The sequence below is a fragment of the Carassius auratus genome, chromosome 16 (assembly GCF_003368295.1).
Source record: "Carassius auratus strain Wakin chromosome 16, ASM336829v1, whole genome shotgun sequence".
NCBI lineage: Eukaryota > Metazoa > Chordata > Actinopteri > Cypriniformes > Cyprinidae > Carassius > Carassius auratus.
Genome location: NC_039258.1, coordinates 1,182,104 through 1,206,561, shown reverse-complemented (window position 1 = coordinate 1,206,561; position 24,458 = coordinate 1,182,104). Strand labels below are relative to the sequence as shown.

The 24,458-nt window shown below is 34.9% G+C and overlaps 2 protein-coding genes across 4 annotated transcripts; both read left to right on the top strand.

The window, feature by feature from the left end:
* Positions 1 to 705: 705 nt before the first annotated feature.
* Positions 706 to 9,799, top strand: tap1 (transporter 1, ATP-binding cassette, sub-family B (MDR/TAP)). The gene is made up of 13 exons (XM_026283231.1): positions 706 to 887; positions 1,395 to 1,729; positions 1,848 to 2,043; positions 2,792 to 2,906; positions 3,288 to 3,418; positions 3,525 to 3,730; positions 4,645 to 4,842; positions 5,257 to 5,385; positions 5,603 to 5,791; positions 6,061 to 6,234; positions 6,545 to 6,704; positions 7,348 to 7,484; positions 8,893 to 9,799. Exons 2-13 carry the CDS (start codon positions 1,403 to 1,405, stop codon positions 9,121 to 9,123), a joined length of 2,193 nt encoding a protein of 730 aa, XP_026139016.1. The 5' UTR covers positions 706 to 887; positions 1,395 to 1,402; the 3' UTR covers positions 9,124 to 9,799.
* A 796-nt stretch (positions 9,800 to 10,595) lies between these two features.
* Positions 10,596 to 24,423, top strand: LOC113115684 (bromodomain-containing protein 2-like). Of its 3 annotated transcripts, none has more exons than XM_026283229.1 (12): positions 10,596 to 10,733; positions 12,565 to 12,868; positions 13,765 to 13,902; positions 14,479 to 14,626; positions 14,879 to 15,054; positions 16,832 to 17,263; positions 17,729 to 17,857; positions 19,697 to 19,960; positions 20,094 to 20,338; positions 20,928 to 21,244; positions 22,383 to 22,511; positions 23,938 to 24,423. In XM_026283229.1, the coding sequence occupies exons 1-12, from the start codon at positions 10,636 to 10,638 to the stop codon at positions 24,066 to 24,068; spliced, it is 2,511 nt and encodes an 836-aa protein (XP_026139014.1). In that variant the 5' UTR covers positions 10,596 to 10,635; the 3' UTR covers positions 24,069 to 24,423. The 3 variants fall into 3 exon arrangements, with proteins under 3 accessions (XP_026139014.1, XP_026139015.1, XP_026139013.1); XM_026283230.1 differs by having other exon boundaries at positions 12,562 to 12,868; positions 19,697 to 19,948; XM_026283228.1 differs by having other exon boundaries at positions 12,562 to 12,868.
* The last annotated feature ends 35 nt before the right edge of the window (positions 24,424 to 24,458 follow it).

Below are 24,458 nucleotides of genomic sequence, written 5' to 3'. Positions count from 1 at the left end.
CAATCAAAAAAAATAAATATATAATATATATACCTTTAAATAGATACTTTTTTTTCCTGCAGTCATTGCTAGCAAGGCACAGAGAGACAGAAGGTAGTATTGCAATATATATATATATATATATTATATATATATATATATATATATATATATATATATATATATATATATATATATATATATATATATATAGGTATTACTCTCTCTCTCTTGCTCTCTCTCTCTATATATATATATATATTATTACACTAATTACACTAAATATTTATGAATATTAATTAGGTCATGCTGACGTTGCTAGGTAACATGTTTAGAGATGTGCACACAACGCGCAGCGAAACGTGTGTAAAGAGACCAGAGACGGGTTCCTAAATGCTGAACTATTTTTAAATAATTTAAAAACACAGCGTCTTAAAACTTTGCACTCAATACGCCAGAGCCTTAATAAAACAGCGATATGAGTCGCAGCCGTCAAAGACGCCTATTTACATACGGGGACAAAGAAAAAACAGCGAAAACCGACGTAAAATACGTCCTGTGCGGGATTTGTACAGACGTTCAACGTTATGAATATGTAATAGATGCGCCCTCCTTGATTGGCCAGTTGCCTACCAACGCCTGCCTACCAGCCAATGAGGTAGGACAACGTCGTTACGTAAAGTGACTTACGTAATTAATATTCATGAGTGGATGGGGTTTTTCCTTGCAGTTAATACTTTCGGTTTCAGGTGTATAGCCCCTGTGCAGGCTACACGAGCCGCACTCTTATTTATCGTCTTTATTTTCAGTTTTTGAACTATGCTGTATTAAATTAATGTGACGTCGACACTGAAAACATTACATTCTTACATTTTAAAGCAGATTTTCAGTCGTCATCTACTAACAAGGTACGTATTGTCCTTCTTTCTGTCCATTGACGTCAACATACAGTGTTGGGCACTCTTTAATCTTGATTTTACACAATACTTAAATAATCTTGTACAGTCAATAATTATTCACTAGGTTTTTATGAAATGGAGTAAGCTAATACTTATTAAACATAAATGAAAAATTTTTTTAGAGTGAAAGTGAAAGTTAGTTACTTACACGAAACCAATAGCAAAAAAAAAAAAAAAAAAAAAAAAAAATACCATTGTCTTACGTTGAACATGGCAACATGATGATAATGACATGTTGTGGTTTCATAAAAGCTGTTTTTTGCACATATTATCCTGGGATGCGTTTCCCAAAATCGTAGTTGCTAACGGGAAATTGCATTGCAACCAACAAAGTTGCTAACTTAGTTAGCAACTATGGTTTTGGGAAATGCACCCCTGGTTGTTTGTAATAGCTAATGCATTTGTTCTGTGACAATACTCAGATATTAGTTTTAAATGCTGTTTTCTCTTTGCCAGTGCTGGAGATGAAGGATAAGATGGCTATCCCTCTGTTCGCTCTGTTGGCTGTTTGTGTGGACGTGAGTGCCGTGATGTTCATCAGTGCCATTCAGCTCTCCCCGTCCTTCATCAATAACACCTTCATCCTGCTGTGGGCCGGTGGACTGCTCCGAACATGTCTCCTCCTCTTCTTCTCCTTCACTTACCCTGGCAGCCCGGCGTGGATGAAGGGATTCGAGGGGGTGCAGACGGCCGTAATTCACGGTCTTCTCTATCCAGTGTATATTTCTGTCCTCTCGGCTTGTGAGAGATCTACAGTGGAGCTGGTGTGGGGCTGGCACACCTTTCAAGGGGTATGTTGTATTTTAACTCGTTTGGTAGTACAGTCACCTGGAAGAGTACTTTTAAATGTCAGGTGTGATGATACAGGGCTATTTTGTGTGTGTGCATTAACATCTGAGTATATTTCAGCTCCTGCAGGGCTACGCAGTGTTGGCTTTGTCTCTACTGCTGTGGAAACGCCATGTTCCCACTCTCCTCCCGACAGCCAAAAAGCAGAAAACAGAGCAGAAGGGCCAGGCTTCACTGCAAAGGCTGCTGGGATACATGAAGCCTTATAGAGGACGTTTTGCACTAGTCTTCTTCTTTGTTGTTATTTCCTCATTAGGTAAAAACGTGCTTATGTATTGTGTCATACATATAAATACACTTCTTCTGTCTAATTTTATGAGTCAAAGTTGGATTTGGAAATACTTTTATAGGCCAAAGACCCCCAATATTAAGATTCTTCTGCAAATGACTCCAATTCTAAAATTAAAAAGGCAGCTATATTTTTTTTATTGTATAAAGACCCATTTTATATAGAAAAAATTACTATTATAAATATGTCTAAAATATTATTTGGCAAATAATTACTTTCTATTACTATGCTGTTAGATGTACTATTTATTAAATCAGTTTATCAATTTATTTATTATTATAATCTAAATTTTCTCTCTTACTGGCCATTAAAAAAATTATTTCACATGACATGTCTCTTATGGCTTTATGATCTGTAAATAATTACCTTGAAATCTAGCCTACGGTGTAATTTAAAACTATAGTCTGACAAATGAAAGAAAGTTAAATGAGATCTAATGTTACTTTTACTTTCACTTTGGTAACGTCTCGTCGGATAATTGTTCAGTACACAAAATCATCCCAGGTTTGCAAACACAGTAAACGTTTCAGGACTTTTCTGAAACTGTGTTGAACATATTGATTAGTCTCTACAGAGATAAGACATTTTAATGTTTTGATTGCAGGATAATGTGGGCCACTGATCATAAATCTTATATATTTTGTCTGTAAGCATATTAGAAGATATAGACATGAATGTAATGAACATGCACATTTGCATACATATTGTCCTGCAGGTGAAATGGCGATTCCTCATTACACCGGTAAAATGACAGACTGGATCATGAACGAAGATGAACCCGAGGCCTTTAACCATGCTATCACTGTCATGACACTGATGACCATTATGAGGTAAAACCAGAAGAAGGACAATCTTTTACACCACTGTCAGGACACTGCAAAGAAAAAACACATTAAACTGATAGAAAGTGACAGTAAAAACATTTAAAATGTTACTTGTTACATATAATGTTACATTTATAAAGTTTGCACAAAAACATTAAGCTTTTTACAGAATTAATGATAATAAGAAATGTTTCTTGAGCTGCAAATCAGCATATAAGAATGCTTTCTGAAGGATCATGAGGCTTTGCATTACAGGAATAAATTACACTTTGAAATATATTCAAGTTGAAAACATTCCTTTTAAATTTTTCACAATAATACTGTAAAAGCTTCTCCAATGCGTTAAAGAGAAATGCACATCTCAGGATTTCCGCCTGTTTTCTCCAGCGCTGTGTGTGAGTTTGTGTGTGACCTCATCTACAACATCACCATGAGCCGAATACACACGTCCATCCAAGGACTCGTCTTCCAGTCTGTGCTGAAGCAGGAGATTGGGTTCTTCGATAAGGCTTCCACAGGTAAACCTGCAAACATATTCAATAAGTGCTGGATTTTTTTGAATACACTGGTGTCTTTTATCATAGAACTGTTGCTATTCTTTAATGCACGCTGTTTCCTGTTCAGGGGACATTGTATCTCGCATCACCACCGACACCAACACCATGAGTGAGTCTCTGAGTGAGAAGCTGAGTCTGCTCATGTGGTACTTCATGCGTGTCATCTTCCTGTTCGGCTCCATGATGCTGCTCTCCACCAGGCTGTCCTTCTTCACCGCACTCGGCCTCCCCATCATCTGGATCATCCCAGAGTTTTCCGGACGGTTTTACCAAGTAAGGTTATTATATATGTAAAGAGTGTGAAGAGTTTTAATACACAGTAGTTATTTCTCTCATACAAAATATGTCATTATTTGGTCAAAGCATGATCATTTTCAGTGATAAACTTTCATTTGAATAATAATATAATAATTGACACTGTTAATATATAACTATGTTAACCACAGATAAATAGGTTAATATTTAAACTAATAGATATCACCATTTTTACTCAGTTGATTATTAATCATAGTGTAAGGCAATTATTCTTTGTATTAAAAGTTTTCTGAAATGGTATGTTTAGATTTGTAAAAGGGGTATTGTGTAATTAAATATGCCATAATTTACATACATCTAAAGAACAATAAAATAATATTGAATAAGACAGGTTTATAATTTTTATTTCATTTTGTGTAAATAGTCCACAGCAGAAATCTTGAGAATATGAAATAATAATAAAGATAAATAAAACTGTAAAGTTCGGTGTATGTAAGTGGCTGAAACTGATTTATTTATGTGGGGAAGGTTTTCTTTTTCATTTTCAGAAAATAGCCTTTTAAGATATGTAATTGAAATTGACTGACGAAATAGAAAATGTAGTAAAAAGGCCTTTGTTTTAAATGTTTTCTTTTCAATGGTCTGTAAGAATACTTGTCATGGAAGCAAAAATGAGAAGTGCATGAAAAAACTATGGTTTTATCTGTAGGAAATAAATGTTCTATGGAAAAAATCATGCACCAAAAGACAAAAGAATGTGCATTAAAAATAGGTTATTTTGTGTAATTGTATGGGAGTAAAATAAAATGAAGCAGCTTTTTCCTAAGGTTGGGTATGCAGATGTTTGTAATGATGCTTTCAGATTTGCTGTTGTTTTTTTTTAGTGCATCGAGAGCATTTGTGTTGATGTGTGATAATGTTTATCCCCATAGAAACTTTCTGTACAAGTGCAACAATCTCTCGCCAAGGCCAATGATGTTGCCACGGAAACCTTTTCTTCCATGAAGACAGTGAGGAGCTTTGCAAACGAGGATGGAGAAACCGAGAGGTACAGGAAGTGCTTAGAGGACACATATGCCCTGAATAAAGTGGAAGCCGCAGCTTATGCTGCCTCAACTTGGACCAACAGTGTAAGTGTTTTAATGCTACACCGATGACCATATTACAAGAGGAGAGAGAAAATAGTAATAACATTTGTCATTGAAGCATATCTTCATTTATAATGTAAATGTTTGTTTGAACTTTTTCGTTTAATTTTTGCATAAAAAAAAAAAAAAAAAACAATATAAGTGAATTTGATGAAAAAAATATTTGACCATTTTCCAAAAATGTATATATATTTTTTTATTTAAAATGATTCAGAATGTAATATATTTTAATATTATATATTTGGTTATAATGCAACATGTACAATTGACCCAGCGGTGCTCAGTCAAGTTTGATTATTGGACTTTTTGTATTAAAAAACTTCAGAAAACTGCGTTGCGTGAATATCCACACTACATTTCTAAGTCAATGTTTGAAATCAAATGTGCATTTCTCAGATGTCCAGTCTGGCTTTGAAAGTCAGTATTCTGTACTATGGAGGGCGGCTTGTGACAGGAAGTGATGTCAGTAGTGGTGATCTGGTGTCCTTTGTGCTGTATGAGCTTCAGTTCACATCAGCCGTGGAGGTAAGACTTCAGATGCCAGACTTCAGTCTGTTTGACTGCAGGCATCATGTTAAACAAGTATCACTGTTTAAGCAAACCCCTAACGCTTAGTATTAAACTTTAGGAATGCTCTGCATATACCCCAGACACCCTAACATTGTTGTGGCAAATTTTACAAGGGAAAACACCACTTTTAGTTTGCTTTTGTGGCTTCAAACCAATGCTTGTTCAATCACAGGTACTGATGTCATACTGGCCGCATGTAAAGAAGGCAGTCGGTGCTTCAGAGAAAATCTTTGAGTATGTGGACCGAAAGCCTGAAACTCCTGATGATGGATCCCTCACTCCTCAAAAACTGGAAGGACATGTGCAATTCAAAAATATCACATTTGCTTATCCAACACGACAGGACACAGATGTGTTAAAGGTATGTATCGAAAGTCTCAGTAAAAAACTTATATTTCACAAAATAAATGCAAAAATAAGAAATCATGCTTTGCTCAAAGAAAAGGAAGTCTGTTTTGCATTGTGACAATGCAACATATTTTTATTACTTTATTGCAATTAAAAATTATCATCTTCGTACTGTAATGACAAAAATATGTGTATATTAAAATTGTAAAATATTTATACAATATTTATAAATTTTATGTATTATATATTTATATATATTTATGTTTTTGTTGGTCTTTCTAGAACATTTCTCTTGAGCTGAAGCCAGGTCAGATCACAGCTCTAGTGGGTCCATCAGGTTCGGGAAAAACCACTATTGTGAGTTTGCTGGAGAGATTTTACCAGCCTCAGAACGGGGAGATTTTACTGGACAAGAAGCCACTGCTGGACTACAAGGACCAGTATCTACATGAGAAGGTAATCTTATTCTTATCTATATACTCTCGGAGAAAAGGTACAATAGCTGTCTCTGGGGTGGTACCATCTGAAAAGGTACACTTTTTTACCTTATTTATGCCTAAATGATGCATATTAGTACATTATAAGGTACGCATTAGTACCTAAATGTTACATTTTAGGTGTCTTTTGAAAGAGTGCCACCCCAGTGACAGCTTTTGTACCTTTTTTTTCTGAGACTGTTCTAATAGCAGCATCTACTGTATATAAATACTTTTCCTTTGTCTGAATTCTTTGTTTGCCGACCTTGTTTAATCTCCACCCTCTTCAGATTAGTGTGGTGTCACAGGAGCCGGTTCTGTTTGCTCGGTCGGTGCGGGAAAACATCAAATATGGCAAAGAAAATGCCTCGGATGAAGAAATGCGTGCTGCTGCCAGGCTGGCCAATGCAGATGACTTCATCAACAGTTTACCTAAAGGATATGACACAGGTGAGTCTTGAAGTCATAGTCCACCCAAAAATTACAATTTGTGGCAAATGTATTCACCCTCAGGTCATCCAAGATGTAGATGGGTTTGTTTCGACATTGGAGCAGATTTGTAGAAATGTAGCATTACAGTACATCACTTGCTCACCAGTGGATCCTTTGCTGTGAATGGGTGCCGTCAGAGTTTTTATTGGTAAACTGGTTGCTTCTGGCCAAAATACAAGTCCATAATTCAAACCAACACTTCATCCACTGAAAAAGTTGATTTCCTGTTGTCCTCTCACATCAAAGTCCTCACAACATATTTGTTTAGAGCTGTTTTGGACAGTTTTTACATGTAAGCTATGATTTATTTGTGCATATTTCTCTCCTGATTCAGAATTTTTCACTGGAGAAGGCATTATTATGGATAGAGGACTCATATTTTAGTCAGAAACAACATCTTAATGATAGATTTCTCTCTTTACAAGTCATTAACTGATGGACTGGAGTGGTGTGGATTTCTTGTGGATTATTGTGATGTTTTTATCAGCTGTTTGGACTCTCATTCTGACGGCACCCATTCACTGCAGAGGATCCTTGGTGAGCATTTCATGTTTAAAAGAGTTGTTTGAGAAAGTAACACATGTTGTTTTGTGTTTGTCAGAGGCTGGAGAGAAGGGCGGTCAGGTCTCCGGAGGTCAGAAGCAGCGTATAGCCATCGCCAGAGCTCTGATTCAGAAACCACAGATTCTAGTGCTTGATGATGCTACCAGTTCCCTGGACACTGAGAGTGAACACAGGGTAAGAGACACACTAATTGCCATCATGAAAACACCTGATGTGTATATTAGGGCTGGGTGATGTATTGAATATTCACGGTACAAGTGCAATAACTTGCATTACACTTAATTATGAATAATGCAGTTACTTTTTATTGGAATAACTTTTTATTTTTAAATTTGTCCATCAAGTTTACTAAAGAGCATATCACTATTAACAAATGTTTGTGATTTACATCTGATTTTAAGTTCAATAGTAATAAGCTTAATTCATTTTTGTGAAACGGTTCAGACTGCCTTAAAATATCCATTCAGAACTCTGTGTAATCAGTAATTTGCATCATATTAAATGCAAATGTTTGTAAAATAAATGTGGGTATATATATATATATATATATATATATATATATATATATATATATATATATATATATATATATATATGTATATATATAGTCCAAAAATAGGTCATGATACAGTCATGATGAATAAAAAAACATATATAGGTCGCACTGGACTATGTCGCATTTATTTAGAACCAAGAACCAATAGAAAACATTACCGTCTCCAGCCGCGAGAGGGCGCTCTATGTCTTCAGTGAAGACTACAGGAACACTGAGCAGTATAGAGCGCCCTCTGGCGTCTGTAGACGGTAATGTTTTCTGTTGGTTCATTTATCTTGGTTCATGTCAAATTAATTTTGATAAATAAGTCGCACCTGACTATAAGTCGCAGGACCAGCCAAACTATGAAAATAAGTGCAACTTATAGTCCGGAAAATACAGTTTATATTTGTTGCATCTATTTAGAAAAAATGGCCAGATGGTTCAGATGGTGGTTCCTCATTAAAAAAGGCCATTTAAGAGCAAAAACCTAAATTATAAATGCATTTATACCAAATATCAGCTAAGTTTGAAAAATATTGAAATTTATCTGTTTAATGATGAATTTGCATAATACATGTAAGTATTTTTTTTTGTTTTAAGTTTTATTTCTTACAGTTGAAAATATACATTTACATTTATTCATTTAGCAGACGCTTTTATCCAAAGCGACTTGAGGACAGTGGAAGCAATCAAAAACAACAAAAAGAGCAATGATATATAAGTGCTATAATATAACACTGAATCTGTTTATAGCTGTTTAATTATTAATTTTGATCATATAAAATAATTAAAACACTTTTTAGCTAAATATATATGGGTTAACAAGTCTTTTTGAGGTTTTATTTTATAAAACAATTTTACAATTTTACCAATGTCTGCTTGGTTAAAATGATGACTCCTCTGAAGGAATAAAAAAGGCATTTAGGAGCATATTAATAACTATGTATTTATACCAAACATCACCTAAGTTTGAAAAATATGGAGATGCTTTGTGTGTTCTTGGATGTGATTTTCCCTGATCTTATGTTCTCGTGCACTTCTCAGGTGCACAGCGCTCTGAAGGAGCTGAAGAACTGTACAGTGCTGCTCATCTCTCACAGACTGAGCGGCGTGGAAAAGGCAGATAAAATCATCTTCCTTCAAGATGGTAAAGTGGCCGAGGAGGGGAACCATGAAGAACTGAAGGCCAGAAATGGACTCTATGCAGAGTTCGTGAAACAACAGAATACTTCAATCCATCGCAACACAGAAGACGTTACAAACTCTAGCCAGTGATCTAGAACAGCTGCTCTACGTTTAATCTCAGCCAGCACAATTCAGATCACAAATCTATGCATTCTTTTTCCATTAGCACATATTTCTCAGCTTTTCAGTTATGTAAATGCTACTAGTGTTTTTAAATTAGGTGTAAATATCACAAAAAAATGCAAGAAAAGATATGGGTGAAAAATATTTCCATTTCTTGTACTACATCAAAAGAATAGTATCTGATTGAAATTATTTGTTGCATAGATTATTTTTAATCTATTTTTAGGGAATTGATTTGACTATAATGTGGTTTACTTTTGAGCTTCGCATTTCTCATTTCTCTTGTTCGTGTTTCTCATTGGAGAAGAATGAACAGAATGATATACAGTGCCTAACAAGCATAATATGCACAAAAAGTAACTAGTACACACATATTATTTTTCATAGTGTTTGTAATAGTAACCACTGGACATGTATTGTATTTCCATGTATTATGTAATGCTTAGCATTAAATTACATGGGTGTATTTGTATAAATGTATTGCATTTGTTTAAATTATTTAAAAATAGGATTAAAATTAAAATTTGGATTATTTTCTCCATAATTTCCCCTATCATTTCTGGATAAAATATGTCCTGTTCTTGACATTTTTCCTCACCCATATACTGTTAGCCAAGGCTTAATAAATCACTTTCCCAGCAAAGTTCTTCATTCATGTCTTTATTTTTGGGGGTTATGGCATTTGTGTTTTTCTAAGGTTTAAATTGTCATGTAAATAAACATAGTGCTTTGTAACTTACAATAATATGGTATTTTAATAAACATTATTGCTTTACAGATGTTGATTATAGACATTTTATGTGTTTACCCAATAATATTGATAGATGTTTGTCAAAAAAATTATAATTATCTATAAATGAAAATTTTAAGAAAGTCCTAACAATTCACTTTTTTAAAGACTGTCCATAATCTTTTACATTTTGCTGTTCATACTCTTCTAATATTTCTTGGGACCATTGATCATTGAAAAAAATCCTACAGTGCAAGAATAACACACGCTCAAATAGACTTGCAATGTAGCACACATCCATACAAAATAAAAGTTTAAAGTATTTTACAGAAAGAAAAACATTTTATTATTTAAAAGGTTGAAAAAGCTTTCGATATCAGTAGGAATTTAAGGGTTATGGGCCTTAATTAACATGCTAAATAAATTATGTAGTGGTTTGTATCATAAACTTCATAAAAATATTATAAATAACGTTTTTAATTATTAAAAAGATTCGTTTAGTTCCTCACAAATTCATCACTAGATGGAAACCGTGAATCATATATAATAAATTCTCTCAGAGCACATTTGTACATAGGCGGTTCTAGCGCTGCTGAAGGACTTGACCCTAAACCAATAAGAAACCAGCTTCGGAGGAGGGACGAATTCTGATTGGTCAGTGGCGTTCTTATATAAAAACCCTGGAGCGGAAATTGAAAGCGCCATTTGCTTGTTGGACGGCGCTGAGAAGATCAAGCACAAGGAGTTGAATGATAAAAAAAAACAGCTGCAAAAACGCAGGATTCCGTGTCGCAAAACAACCCCGATCCATCCGAATGGAGGCGGCCATCAACCCGTCTCTTGACAGGTATTATCGGCGTGCCCTCGGAGCCTATAAACTAATCCTGTGTGGCTATTTAATCACAAAGGATGAGCAAAAGTGAATGAAACGTTAATTTTCCTCCTCAAAATAGGGATGTTACTCGTGTTAAAACAGCCTTACGTCTTTTTAAATGAGTTCCAGCTATTAAAACAACAGAATGCAGCGAGCATCTCTATGTTGTGGGTCTGTACTGCATCATTTTTCAACCGCCATCTTCAGCGTTTAAAGGGCTAACGTTACACTATAACACACACACATACATACACACACACACACCATGGTAAAAACTTAATTTTTGATATAAACGGGCATGTAATTATGTTAACTTGATATTCACACGGTTACAGTGTCATCTCGTATCAATAAAACATTGCTTTATTTAGTAACTGTGCTATTTGGGCGCAAACTGTTTACATTGTGGTACAGTTTTAGTGCTCTTTACATGCATCTCAGCGTTTTGCATGGCTTGCATCTGTCTGATGGTGCTTGTGCATGCAGTTGATGTTTGTGTTTGAGCTGTGTTGTTAAATGTGTGTGCAGGGATAGGGAGGGGTTGATGATTCATGTGGCTGCTGTCCTGTGCTGATTGGGCTTGAATGCACTGGACGCTTGTTTACAAACAGAGCAAAGGCGGGACAGACTTACAGTGTTTCTTACAGTGTCTTTTATCATGCATTGATGATATCGTCTTGCTGCTATTGCACAATTTCCCTCATGAGATAAATTGTCTACTGACTGAATGTGTTAGTAATTATTTTCTAAATTGTCTGATCCAGTTCATGTGTTATTATTCATTGTAAACGATTAGTTGACTTGAAATAAGGACAGTGATATTGGAAGAATAAGAATCGAATGATAAACAAATCAGTAGTGTTCAATATTGAATGTTATTGTTTTTCCGTAAAGCTAGCATGGAGTTAAATAAGGATTATTATTTTAATTGTTGTGATATGATGCAGTATTACTCATGCATTTTAATACATTTTGGACAATGTTCTTGAGTTTCAAACATAAATGCCTGCATTTGACAACATTTGTGCTGACCATGTTATAAAACTGTTGTTAAAACTGTTGGTATATTTTCACTCAAACTTAAAAATATTGCTATTTATTTCTTACATGTTTATTTTATCCGTGTGTATATAACCAGTTGCATCTATAATCAAAGGTTTGTGGTCAGTATTTTATTTATTTTTTTATAAATTAATATTTGTAATCAGCAAGTAAATGAACGCGCCAAATTTAGCGAAATTGACAGTAGATAGGTACCATCATAATGTGACATTAAAGATTTGTTTTAAATGATGTTTTTTAAATCACATGAATAACTTAAAAAAAATCTACATTCTTCAAAATATTAAATTTGTAATTTTAAAATGTAATAAAAAAGAAAACAGTTTTGATATATATTGTAACAATATTTAAACATTCTACTCTTTATTCTATTTTTTTATCAAATAGAGGCAGTTTATTTTTGGCATGTAAAAAATATGGAGATTATTTTATTATACACAATACATAATATGTAATAGCTTTTGAAACTGACATGAAGTTTATCACTACTGGTATATACCATTAAAATTGCCAAATATTTGATTATTAATTCACTTAGCCGATATGTCAGTCTGGTTGTAGATTATGCATGTTTTATGTATCTAATGTAGATTACACGGTTTGTGCAGGCACAAAACAATGCAATATTCAATATGCAATAATGTTTATATTGCATTATTAAATTAATGTTTTTCTCCTTATCCTCTATATCTCAACACTAAATGTGACATCTTTTGTGTTTTGTTGATGACTCCTGCAGCAGCTCTGTGGGAGTAGGGCTGTCTGTCTTGGGTGGGATGGAGCAGAGTTCGGGCAAGCGTATTCGGAAACCCTCGCTGCTCTTTGAGGGCTTTGAGAGCCCGTCTCTGCCCCATGTGCCTCCGCCCCACGTGCCTCTTCCCGGACCCCCTCCGCCCCAGCAGCCCCCGGTGACAGACCCCAGCCGACTGGGACGCTCCACCAATCAGCTGCAGTTCCTCCACAAGGTCTTGGTGAAAGCGTTGTGGCGCCATCATTTCGCATGGCCCTTCCATGAACCTGTGGACGCGGTCCGACTCAACTTACCTGTGAGTGAACGCTTACTTCCTGAGAATAACTTTACGCTTGATTGACTTGATGCACTTTGTTATAGTCACACACCACTGATGAACTGCTCTTAATTGTAATGTAAAAACATAATTTTTCTGTTAAGCTGCTTTGCAATGATGTGTTGCATGAAAAGTGCATGCAAAATGAATTGTCATTGTCAAGTCAATCAAATGTTTTGATTTCACGTATTTTTTCTGTAGAAAGATAAACATATGTAGTTATGAAAGCCTAAATATTGAATGTCATGGATGTATAATTACGGAGTAATCCACTATTTTGTAGAGTGTGTCAATTTTCACCTGAAATTATTTTTGGAGACAAATAACAGGGGGGTCAAAATGACTTTAGAAAGACGGCAGAAATTATATGTTATTTTTACAGAGAGATTGATATGTCTATTTGTAAAACCTGTTGACTTCAGCAGTCTTGGTTGTATTATATGCCAGTGGCTACAGTTCAAAAATGGAAAAAATGCACTTTTCAAGTTTTCTTTTACAAAGTTTGCCCACCAGTAACTCAAGAAGTATTAAAGATATCAAAACCCCCTTTTAGACTCTGGGTCTTAGTAAACTTTTCTTGTAGTATCTTAGATTGTAAGGCCCTGTGTGGTTCAATTGCAGTGATATTGGGATGTAAATATGACTCCAAGAGTAAATTTGTAACTTTCACAACCTTCAACCTTTGCTTTTATTTTTTCTTTGGTATTGCATTAATGAACAAAGACTTTCCAGTTGGAAGTCTAAAGCATGTTTTTGTTGTCTTGTGACAGAGCATCTCATATTACCAGTAATCTACAAACCTTGATCTTGCCTATTATATTCTTATGCACAGATAATATGATCTCCAATGACGCTATTTCCTGTTTTGCTTTCAGGACTACCATAAGATCATCAAACAGCCGATGGACATGGGCTCAATCAAGAAACGACTGGAGAATAACTACTACCGCAGCGCCAGCGAATGCTTGCACGACTTCAATACCATGTTCACCAACTGCTACATCTACAATAAGGTGTGCTCCTTTGGCATTTCCTAATGGTTAGAGCACAAACATAGTCATTTCATATAATTCCTGTGTTATTAAGCACAAAAATTAAATGTGAGAGATTTAAATGGTTGTAGGTGACATAAAGAACATGCATCATTTAGAAATATGATGTTTAAACAGATGTCAGGACCATGCATGTATTAATATTTATATTTCTAATGCTACAAAATATTACATAAATAATACATGCTGTTCTTTTGAAATTACTATAAATAGTTTCCACAAAAAATATGAAACTGCGTTTTCAACATTTATAATAATCAGAAATGTTTCTTGAGCAGCATATTAGAATGAAGGATCATGTGACACTGAAGACTGGATTAATGATGCTGAAACTACATTCAGATTTACTTTTTTTTATTATTATAATAATATTTTACAACTTTACTGTATTTTGATCAAATAAATGCAGCCTTGGCGAGCATACGGATTTCCAAAACCTCCAAAACCTAACTTTTGAATGGTAGTGTACATTTACATAGCAACTGTTGGGGCTGTTCAGGTTTTCTACAGAAGTGTATAATGTGAATTGTCTTTCAGCCTACAGACGACATTGTGCTGATGGCACAGTCTCTGGAGAAGGTCTTCTTACAGAAGGTTGCCCAGATGCCCCAGGAAGAGATCGAGTTGCCTCCTCCTACCCCTAAAGGCAGAGGAGCAAAAACGATCAAAGGACGTAGAGGCAAAGGTGAGTTACACAGTCATATAGGCTTTAGTGTCACATTTCAAGTCAAGTCTGCTTTATTGTCAAATCTTTCACATGTACAGTACATACATACAGAGAATCGAAATTGCATTACTCTCAGACTCAAATCTAGATAATTTGTAGCTAATTCTGGCCAAGAACCACCTATTCAGACTGGAAGATCTCACCTAACTGTCATGTAAAGCGATCAGAACCAGTTCGCCACTTTTGTAAAAATATGTTTATATCCATCAGGAGGAGGAAGTGGTACATCTGCACACCAGGTGCCTGCCGTGTCCCAGTCAGCGTACTCTCCTTCCTCACCCGACACTCCAGATTCCCAGTTTTCCACCCCACCACAGACCCTACTGAGCAACAGCGGCCCTCCTCCATCGCTGATGACCCCAACACCCACCCAACCCACTGCAAAGGTACATACACACTCGATTCAGAGCATCACTCTTACATGGCTGAGCCTGACGCTGGGCATTCATCATCATCTGGCTCACCTGGAGTTACTTGTTGATCTATTATATTATATTATATTATATTATATATTATATTATATATTATATTATATTATATTATATTATATTATATTATATTATATTATATTATATTTTTCTTTGTATATTTAATATATATATTTAATATATATTTTTGTATCTATATATATATATATATATATATATATATATATATATATAATTTTTCTTTGTATATTTAATATATATATTTAATATATATTTTGTATATATATATATATATATATATATATATATATATATATATATATATATATAATTATTTTTTTACACACACAAACAATTAAATATATGCACTTATATGCTTGTTTTTTCTGTTCAGTTTTTTTCTGAATGAAATGAATATTTTTGTTTATCAAGAATGCATTGAATTGCTCAAAAGAAAAGTTTTAAAAAGAAGTGGTTTCAAATAAATGCTGTTCTTTTAAATAAATAAAATAAAAAAGCATATACAAACTATCATAATTTCTACAGAAATATTACAACCATAATCAATAACGGTTTTCAACATGTATAATTATAAAAAAAACTTGTTTCCTGAGCACTAAATCAACATATTTATCAGCATATATAGGATTTCTGAAGGATCATGTAACTCTGAAGACTGGAGTAATGCTGCTTAAAAGCTTAAAATTTAGCTTTGAATCACAGGAAAATATGACATTTGAAATTATATTCAAGAAAAAACATATGTATAGAATGTACATCAGTAATCGTAACTGGAAAGAGTTTGACTGGAAAACAAAAACTACGTTTTTTAGAATACCATTGATGATATCAAAACGTGTTAGCAGTCCAGAAACAGAAATGTTGGAGAAAATAGAAGATCACACTCACATTTTGGGAATGTCTGAAAATATCTACATTTTGGCGAAGGGTAAAGGTTGAGATTAGGAAAATTTTACTCACCTGTTTTTATAGCCTGAAGGGATATACCCCAGGATTTGTGTAAAAACCAGAGGTATATACTGTATATAATCAAACTAAGTGCAAGAAAAACCAAAACAATTAACTGGATGAAGCCACACCCTCCAAAAAAGGAACCTTGATTTATTCCCCGTTGTATTATTTGACAAGTTTGTATGTTTTTACTTTCTGCTCCTCTTATTTGTATTTTTTTTTCTTTGAGTCACTGCTGCTGTCAAGGAATGTTTTAATTCATTGTTTGTAATTTGCTTAAATGTATAAAAGTAAAGTAAAAAAAGAAAGAAAAACGCATTCAAATAGAAAATGGTTATTTTAAATTAAAATAAAATATTTCACAGTATTACTGTTTTTATTGTATTTTTTATCAAAAAAAAATCACAATGTTGGGTGTTGTATATGTAATAAATAATTATGTATTGTGTATATAATAGTAATTTGATGTGTTATATATTTCTATTTATTTAATAAATTAACTAGTTTAATTAACATATATATATGATCAGTATTTAATGCACTTGCATATTATACTGCACTTAGTCTATGCTACTTGTGGGCACTACTCCAAGTCTTCTGAAGCTTTTTGGTAGAAATGTGTGCGGAGCAGACTGAAATTTAATGAATTATTCACTATAAAATGTTGCCTTCTTCAAACATTTCCAGCTAGTGGTAGGTTCAGTTGAGTATGTAGTTATAACTACCTCTAACTGAAAGCCTTATGTCTCTGTCCTCTCTGCAGAAGAAGGGAGTGAAGCGTAAAGCCGACACCACCACTCCCACCACACTCGGCTTTCCCGTGAAGGGAGGCATGGGGAAAGGTCACGGATCGGCCGGAGAGATGCCCCACTCGCTCTCCTCAGTGCCCGTTGATTGTTCACCCAGCATGGGTGTGAATGAGCCCACAAACCTCCAGCCCATCTTGGGGCGACCGCTGTCCCGTCGTCCAATCAAACCTCCCCGTAAGGACCTGCCCGACTCAGTGAGGCCCCATCAGCGGCGGGGGAAACTAAGCAAGCAGCTTCGCTACTGCAGCGGCGTCCTTAAAGAACTGCTGTGCAAAAAACACGCGGCGTATGCCTGGCCCTTCTACAAACCTGTGGACACATCAACACTGGGCCTGCACGACTACCACGACATCATCAAACACCCCATGGACCTCAGCACCATCAAGGTGACTCACATGAACTACACACACAGTACTGGTGCTGATTGGATGGTCATGTATACATGGTTCTGCTGCAGTTTTATGACTCTGGAAAAGTCCTCTGCACAATCTGACTTTGCTGCAGCCTGGAATTGAACTACTGGTTTGGTATGGCCAGAGGAGACCTGGTTCCCCAACTGAGCCTGGTTTCTCCCAAGGTTTCTTTTCTCCATTATGTCACCGATGGAGTTTTGGCTTGCTTAGTTAGGGAAATTTAACATCCAGCAACATCGTCGACTTGATTGCAAAGATAATATTTAAACTAAACTAAGCTGGATGATGACATCACTGACACACTATTTTTCTTATTTTAAACTGTAACGTTGCTTTGACACAATCTGTATTTTTAAAAACACTTTATAAATAAAGGTGACTTGACTTGACACTAAAGTAATCTGAGGTAAAACTGTGCCTGTGCTTTGTGTTCTTCAGAGGAAGATGGATGAGCGTGAGTACAGAGACGCCCAGCAGTTTAGCGCTGATGTCAGACTCATGTTCTCTAACTGCTACAAGTACAACCCACCTGATCATGACGTGGTTGCCATGGCACGAAAACTGCAGGTACATGAACTCAACTGCATCTGCTGTTTTATATAAACATACACCTATATAGAAATGCTTAATTCTGCTTAAATTTAAATAATAATAAAAAAGTAATGTGTTTTTTTTAATGTCAGTTATTTTTATTATCTTTTTTTTATCGTATACTATATATTTATCAGTATTACTATCTATCTATCTATATATATATATATATATATATATATATATATATAGACTTGCATAGACTAGTCAAGTGATTGATTACTTCAACCACTAGTCGGCGCTGTCGGAAACAATCGACTACTCGAGCATGCATTAACCATAATGCGTACAAAGAGTTTGCAAGTACGACATGAATTTTAGGATTACAAAATTGCGTGTAGCTGTTTTTTTCTTTGACCTTATCTATGTTGCATGTAAAATTTAAATATGTAATGTAAAATTAGGGATGTTTCTGAAGCCCAATTACATATTCGGAATGGCACGGATAATGACTTCAAAAATGATTAACAGACAAATAAATTCAGAATAATTCTGCCTGAATACTCAGCTGAAGCTGACACAGGCCGGAGTTTGCTAGATAACAGTTGAGTCGGGATCAGCGCAATATTATACACAGTCCTCTAAAGTCACGAGTGTGAAGTGAATGAATGTAAACTTTATGAGTGAAAAGAGCGCAAATCAAAGCAACAGCATAGCTGTTGTCTCTCTGTGAATCTCTCAGAAATCAGAGCTTGGCAAGAGTGATATCATACCTATAATAATACATCATACACGTTCTATTATTTGTATATATTGATTTAAACCTTAGGCTATGATATGATACGAACTAATAGATTAAGCGCAGCGCGCTCACCAATCAAACAGGCGCTTCAGTCTCTCAAAAACCAAACCAGTTCTAGCAGGCTAATAATCAACTTCGATATGGATAAATTATCTACTTGTCCTACGTGTTTGCATCTTTACCTTTTGCTGGTTTGCGCGGCACACGCACATTTGTTTAGTGAAGTTCACTAAACAGAAAGACTCGCTTAAAGTGTTCTGCATAATGAAAATGTGCACATTGAATTGATTCAGCCGTGTTCAAATGATCACAAAATGTTTGTCATGACATCTCTGCTTGCATGATAAATGTTATTTTAGAAATGATTAGGCTAATTATTTTAGTTTAACACGACATACTTGTTCAGTGATAACTATGAAAAAAAAAAGATAGCCATAACGGTCTTATCAATGCTGTATCCGAATGCAGATACGAAAAATGTTATGACTGTTACAGACACCAATAAAGATACAAATACTGGCTGTTACATGAAAATTTAAATATGTAATGTCATAATTATAAAGTTTTCTCAATTTACATATGCAATTGTTGCATACGGCTATGAATTAATAAGCGTTTATTTATAACAAAAAACAAAAAAACAATTTAATGTCTTTTCATTTACAATAGCATGAACCACAAGTAGTGAGTATTTTTTTTTTTTTTTATTCGACTAGTAGAAATCAGTAGTCGTGCACCCTAATATATATATATATACACAATTTAAAATGTTTTTATTTTTTTTTATTTTTTTTTATAATTAAGAATGTAACATTTTAAGATTCTGGATAATATCAGTTAGTTTTACGTTTTAAATTTTAAATAATTTTAATAAAATAAAATAAAAATTTACTGGAAAAAAATATTATGATATTAGCTGCCTAGTCAAATAATTGTAAAATAAATTTAAATAAAGCCAAATCTATATAAAAAAAAAGATATACAGTAATTAGATAATAAAAATATTTGTATTGTATTTTTTCTTTTTTTTCGAAGTGTCATTCTACAGATGTAATATTTTTCTCTTTCCACAGGATGTGTTTGAGTTCCGCTTCGCGAAGATGCCTGACGAGGTTTCAGAGGAGGAATTGTCTCCAATGCCATTAGGTCGGAATATGGGCATGCTGGGAATGCACCACTCCTCCTCTTCATCCTCCTCTTCCTCGTCCTCTTCCTCCTCGTCGGAGAGCGAGCCGAGCAGCGACAGCGAACCGAGCAGCGACAGCAGCCCGAGCTCAGACAGCGAGGAGGAGAGAGCTCAACGCCTGGCCCAGCTGCAGGACCAGGTGTGTACTCAGGTACACAGACCTTCCTGTTACTCTCTACTTCATACATGAACACAAAATCAAAGACCCTTTTTCTTTGATAAATCTCTCTAGTCTTACTGTGCACGATTCATCCATTCACACATAGAATATGCCTGTGTTTTAGCTCAGAGCGGTACATGAGCAGCTGGCAGCCCTCTCCTCCGGCCCGATTGTCAAACCCAAAAGGAAACGAGAGAAAAAGAAAGACAAGAAGAAGAAAAAGAAGCCAGAGAAACGCAGAGGAAGTCGAAGTGTGATGAGTGATGAGCGGGACAAGCCTGCCAAACTGCCTAAAAGCAAATCTAGCCGTGCTTCACTGTCATCCACACAGAGCAAGAAAGGCCCCGCGAACAAAAGCAGCAAGAACAAGTTCGTATTTTTCACTTCACTTGTTCTTGTTGGGAGTGGAGTAGCTAATATAAGCCCTAAAGAACTTAGCCAAACTAGTGTTGTTACTAAACTAAGACTAAAATCAAAATAAATCTGAAATACAATACAAAAATAGATATTCGATGAAAAAAAAAAATCTAAGAAATGAGAAATGTTGCCTCGTCAACTAACTGAAATAAGTTTAAGTACAAAATTTATTAAAACTGATACAAAAATAAAGTTGTATAGAAATATTTAAAATAAAATTAATTAAAATATATTAAAATATAAAAATTTTAATACATATACCATTGTCTACACATTTCATTTTTAAACTATCATTTATTGCAACAAAAAACATTTTAGCCAAATATTATAAACAACCAGTTTTTCACTCTGATTCTGACCTATTCAGTTTGTGAGTTGTTGGATTAATTCAGTAGACTGATTCAACACAATAACCTGAGATGTTGAAGTACCATAGTAGCATTTAGTTAAGATCTATATAAGATATCTTCACTTTAACCAGTAGCTTCACCCTCCCTCTGTTCAGCATTACAAGTCTCTCTTATTTGATTTACTCTGGCAGGAACACAAAGAAATCATCCTCACCTTGTTTTGCGGCGGCTGCTGCCGTCTCCTTACCGCACTACGACTCGGAGGAGGAAGAGGACGGTCTTCCCATGAGTTACGATGACAAGCGGCAGCTCAGTCTGGACATCAACAAGCTGCCCGGGGAGAAACTGGGCCGCGTGGTGCACATCATCCAGTCACGGGAGCCCTCGCTGCACGACACCAACCCCGAGGAGATCGAAATCGATTTTGAAACGCTGAAGCCGTCCACGCTGCGTGAGCTGAAGCGATATGTGATGACAGTTCTGCGCAAGAAGCCCCACAATCCGTACGGTGAGCAGAGATTTAATGCTTGCTACCTATGACATCCCAGTCAGATGAGAAAGCTAGAAAATATCTACATGTCATGGCAAAACACACACACGTTTGTTTTTGTGAAAAGTGGGTTCATCCTATAGGCGTAATGGTTTTTATACTGTACAAACTGTATATTCTATCGCACTTCACTAACCCTACACTTAAACCTAACCCTCACAGGAAACTTTGTGCATTTTTACTTTCTCAAAAAAACCTCATTCTGTATGATTTATAAGAGTTTTGAAAAATGGGGACATGGGTTATGTCCTCATAAGTCACCCTCTCCTTGTAATACCTTTGTCATACCCATGTCATTATACAGAGTTGTGTCCTGATATGTCACAAAAACATGCCCACACACACACACTCACACACATTTTATATATTTACAATTTATTTGTAATTTAATAAATATAATGCAAAGTAAATATACTTTTAATTTACGTTTTACTTTATTTTTGCTGTCAAACGATTAATTAAGATTTATTGCATACAAAAAAAGGTTTTTGTTTGCATAAAATGTGTGTTCTGTGTATTTATTATGTTTATGTAACATATATTATAATACACACACATATAGAGCATATATTCTGAAGATATTTACATGTATTTGCATGTCTACATTTATATGCAAATAATCTAAACTGTTTAATTGTTTAAATACATTTTTTTTCTGAAATGTGTGCGTATTTATACAGAATAAATATACTCCGCACACATAGATGTATTATGTAAACAAAAATGGTTTTGGATGCGATTAATCATGATTAATCGTTTAACAGTGCTAATATATACATAATAGTGTACAATATGGAATCGACCATCAAAAAAAAAAAAAAAATGTTTCTCTCAATAAATTCTTAATTTGCTGCTTATTAATAGTTAGTAAGGTAGTTGTTAGGTTTAGGTATTGGGTAAGATTAGGGATGTAGAATAAGGCGTTAATATGTTCATAATTAGCACTAATACATGGCTAATATTCTAGTAGTATGCATGCTAATAAGCAACTAATAGGTGTTACCTATTCTAAAGTGTTACCTAAATCAACAGTAGTTATAATGCATGTTTTAGCTAGAATTATTTCAAGTGTAATCTAGATCTGTCCTGTGTGCAGTGGTGAAGAAGGGAGGAGGTGGGAAGAGCCGAGAGGAACTGGCTCTGGAGAAGAAGAGGGAACTGGAGAGGAGGTTACAGGATGTGAGCGGACAGCTGAACTCTGTCAAGAAACCCCAGAAACCTAAAGGTAGGGCTGAGAGCACTCTTCAGATTGCTCTATTATGTCTCTGTGTTCAGGACTCAACAATGAGTCTGGTCTGATGGCCCGAGGCTGGTGTAAGGCCAGTGTTGCCTTTATGGGATCCATTTATATTGTGTATAGAGCTGATGCTGAACAAGCACACAACCACAGAGCGAGCACAGGTGAAAACAGTACAGATGAGATCTTATGCTCAGTAACTATTAGAAAGAAGGGGGGAATGCAACAGACATGCTGCAAGATACTCAGGGCTGCATGATTAATCAAAATAAAACCAAAATCGTGATGATTATGGTTTTGTGATTATGGTGTTGTTCAGCAGCTGAGAGCGGCTTGGTTTCTAGTTAATGCCACGCCTTACAAACGTGCAATTTGGGAACGAAACATGCACCAACCATATTTCTCTGTAATGAGAAGTGCTTCTAAACCAGCTGTCGTCAACAAAAGAAAAGGCTTTAAGGGCGTCCTGTGGTTTTACAACAAAACAAAAAAGCTTGATGGTTTAACGTTTGAAAATGAAAAAATTTAGACCGCGATAAATATTAGTATTGTAATGCTACAGCTGTATTGTAACATAAATTATAAATTTTTATTATTATTAAGTACATTAAAACAATGAATATTTTAATTGTATTAAAAATAAGAAATAGTGAAAAATAATTATTACTTATTAGGAAAAATTTATTTTAATAGTATTAAGAAAGAAATAGTACAAAATATTTATTACTATTATTAATATATAATAACTTATTTGGAAAAATATACATATTTTAATTGTATTAAAAATGAGAAACTACATTAAAGAAGATATTCAATTATTATTAAATACTTTTTAATACTTTTTTTGTTAATTGTATCGCAGTAGTCATATTTCCTTGGTTTAATTATTTATTTTTAAACCAGTCTTAGAAGTTATTTGCTAATAACAACAACAAAAATAATAAGTAATTATTATAGTCATATTGATATAGACTTTTTTTTTTTTTTAAATCATAGTTGTTGTTTTTTTTTTAATTGCTGTTAAATTTTGTTCTTTCCCAAATCATGTAGCCTTACAAATGCTCCAGTATAATACTGAATATTGAATTAATATTAAATTACTCTCTAGTGCAGACAGATTGTATACATCTGGTAGGGATTCATATAAAATTCAAATGTAAATCCAGTAAGAAGCTAGGTTTTCATATCTTGTATTCTTAACACTTTATGAAAAGTTTTTAACCTTTTGAGAAAAAGTTATTTGTTTTTAGTCATTTTAAAAATACAAAACCTACTTCCAGTATTCAAAAATATCTGTCATTGTTGTCTTTTATCTGGACAACCATCCCAACCAAGACTGTTGAGCCCTGCTGAGTGACACCCGCAAAACCAGTTTCCTTCATGAGTGTAAACCGGTTTGGTTTTTATCTTCCAGTGGAGAAGCCCAGCGGCTCGGAGCCTCAGGCCATGGCGTCACGTCTCAGCGCCAGCAGCTCCAGCTCAGACTCTTCCTCATCGTCCTCCTCCTCATCCTCATCTGACACCAGTGAAGATGACTCCAGGTGAAGAGGACTCTGGGAAGGCACAGGAAGCGGGCTCTCTGGGGCGCATTCACAGTGCCTCCTGAATCCAGGAACTCTGTTTACTTCAGTGTAAAAAATGTATATACTATCATTTTTTTTCTTTTATAAAGAAGACTTTTACCAAGATGCCCATAATGGGAAAGAGTGTGTAATCATAACTACTTTTCTTAGTTGACTGAATAGCTTATTGTTTTGTTTTGCATCCATTTTGACCATTTAGTTAAGTCTTGGAACATTTCTTGCTTCTTTTTGCATTGCTTTAAAGATCAGGACTAGTATTTAAATCAACCAAAACTTGTATGAAGGACCTTCAAAGGGGAAATTAGAGAATGAAAATTAAGAACTACTTTGCATTTGCATCTGCTTTCAAACG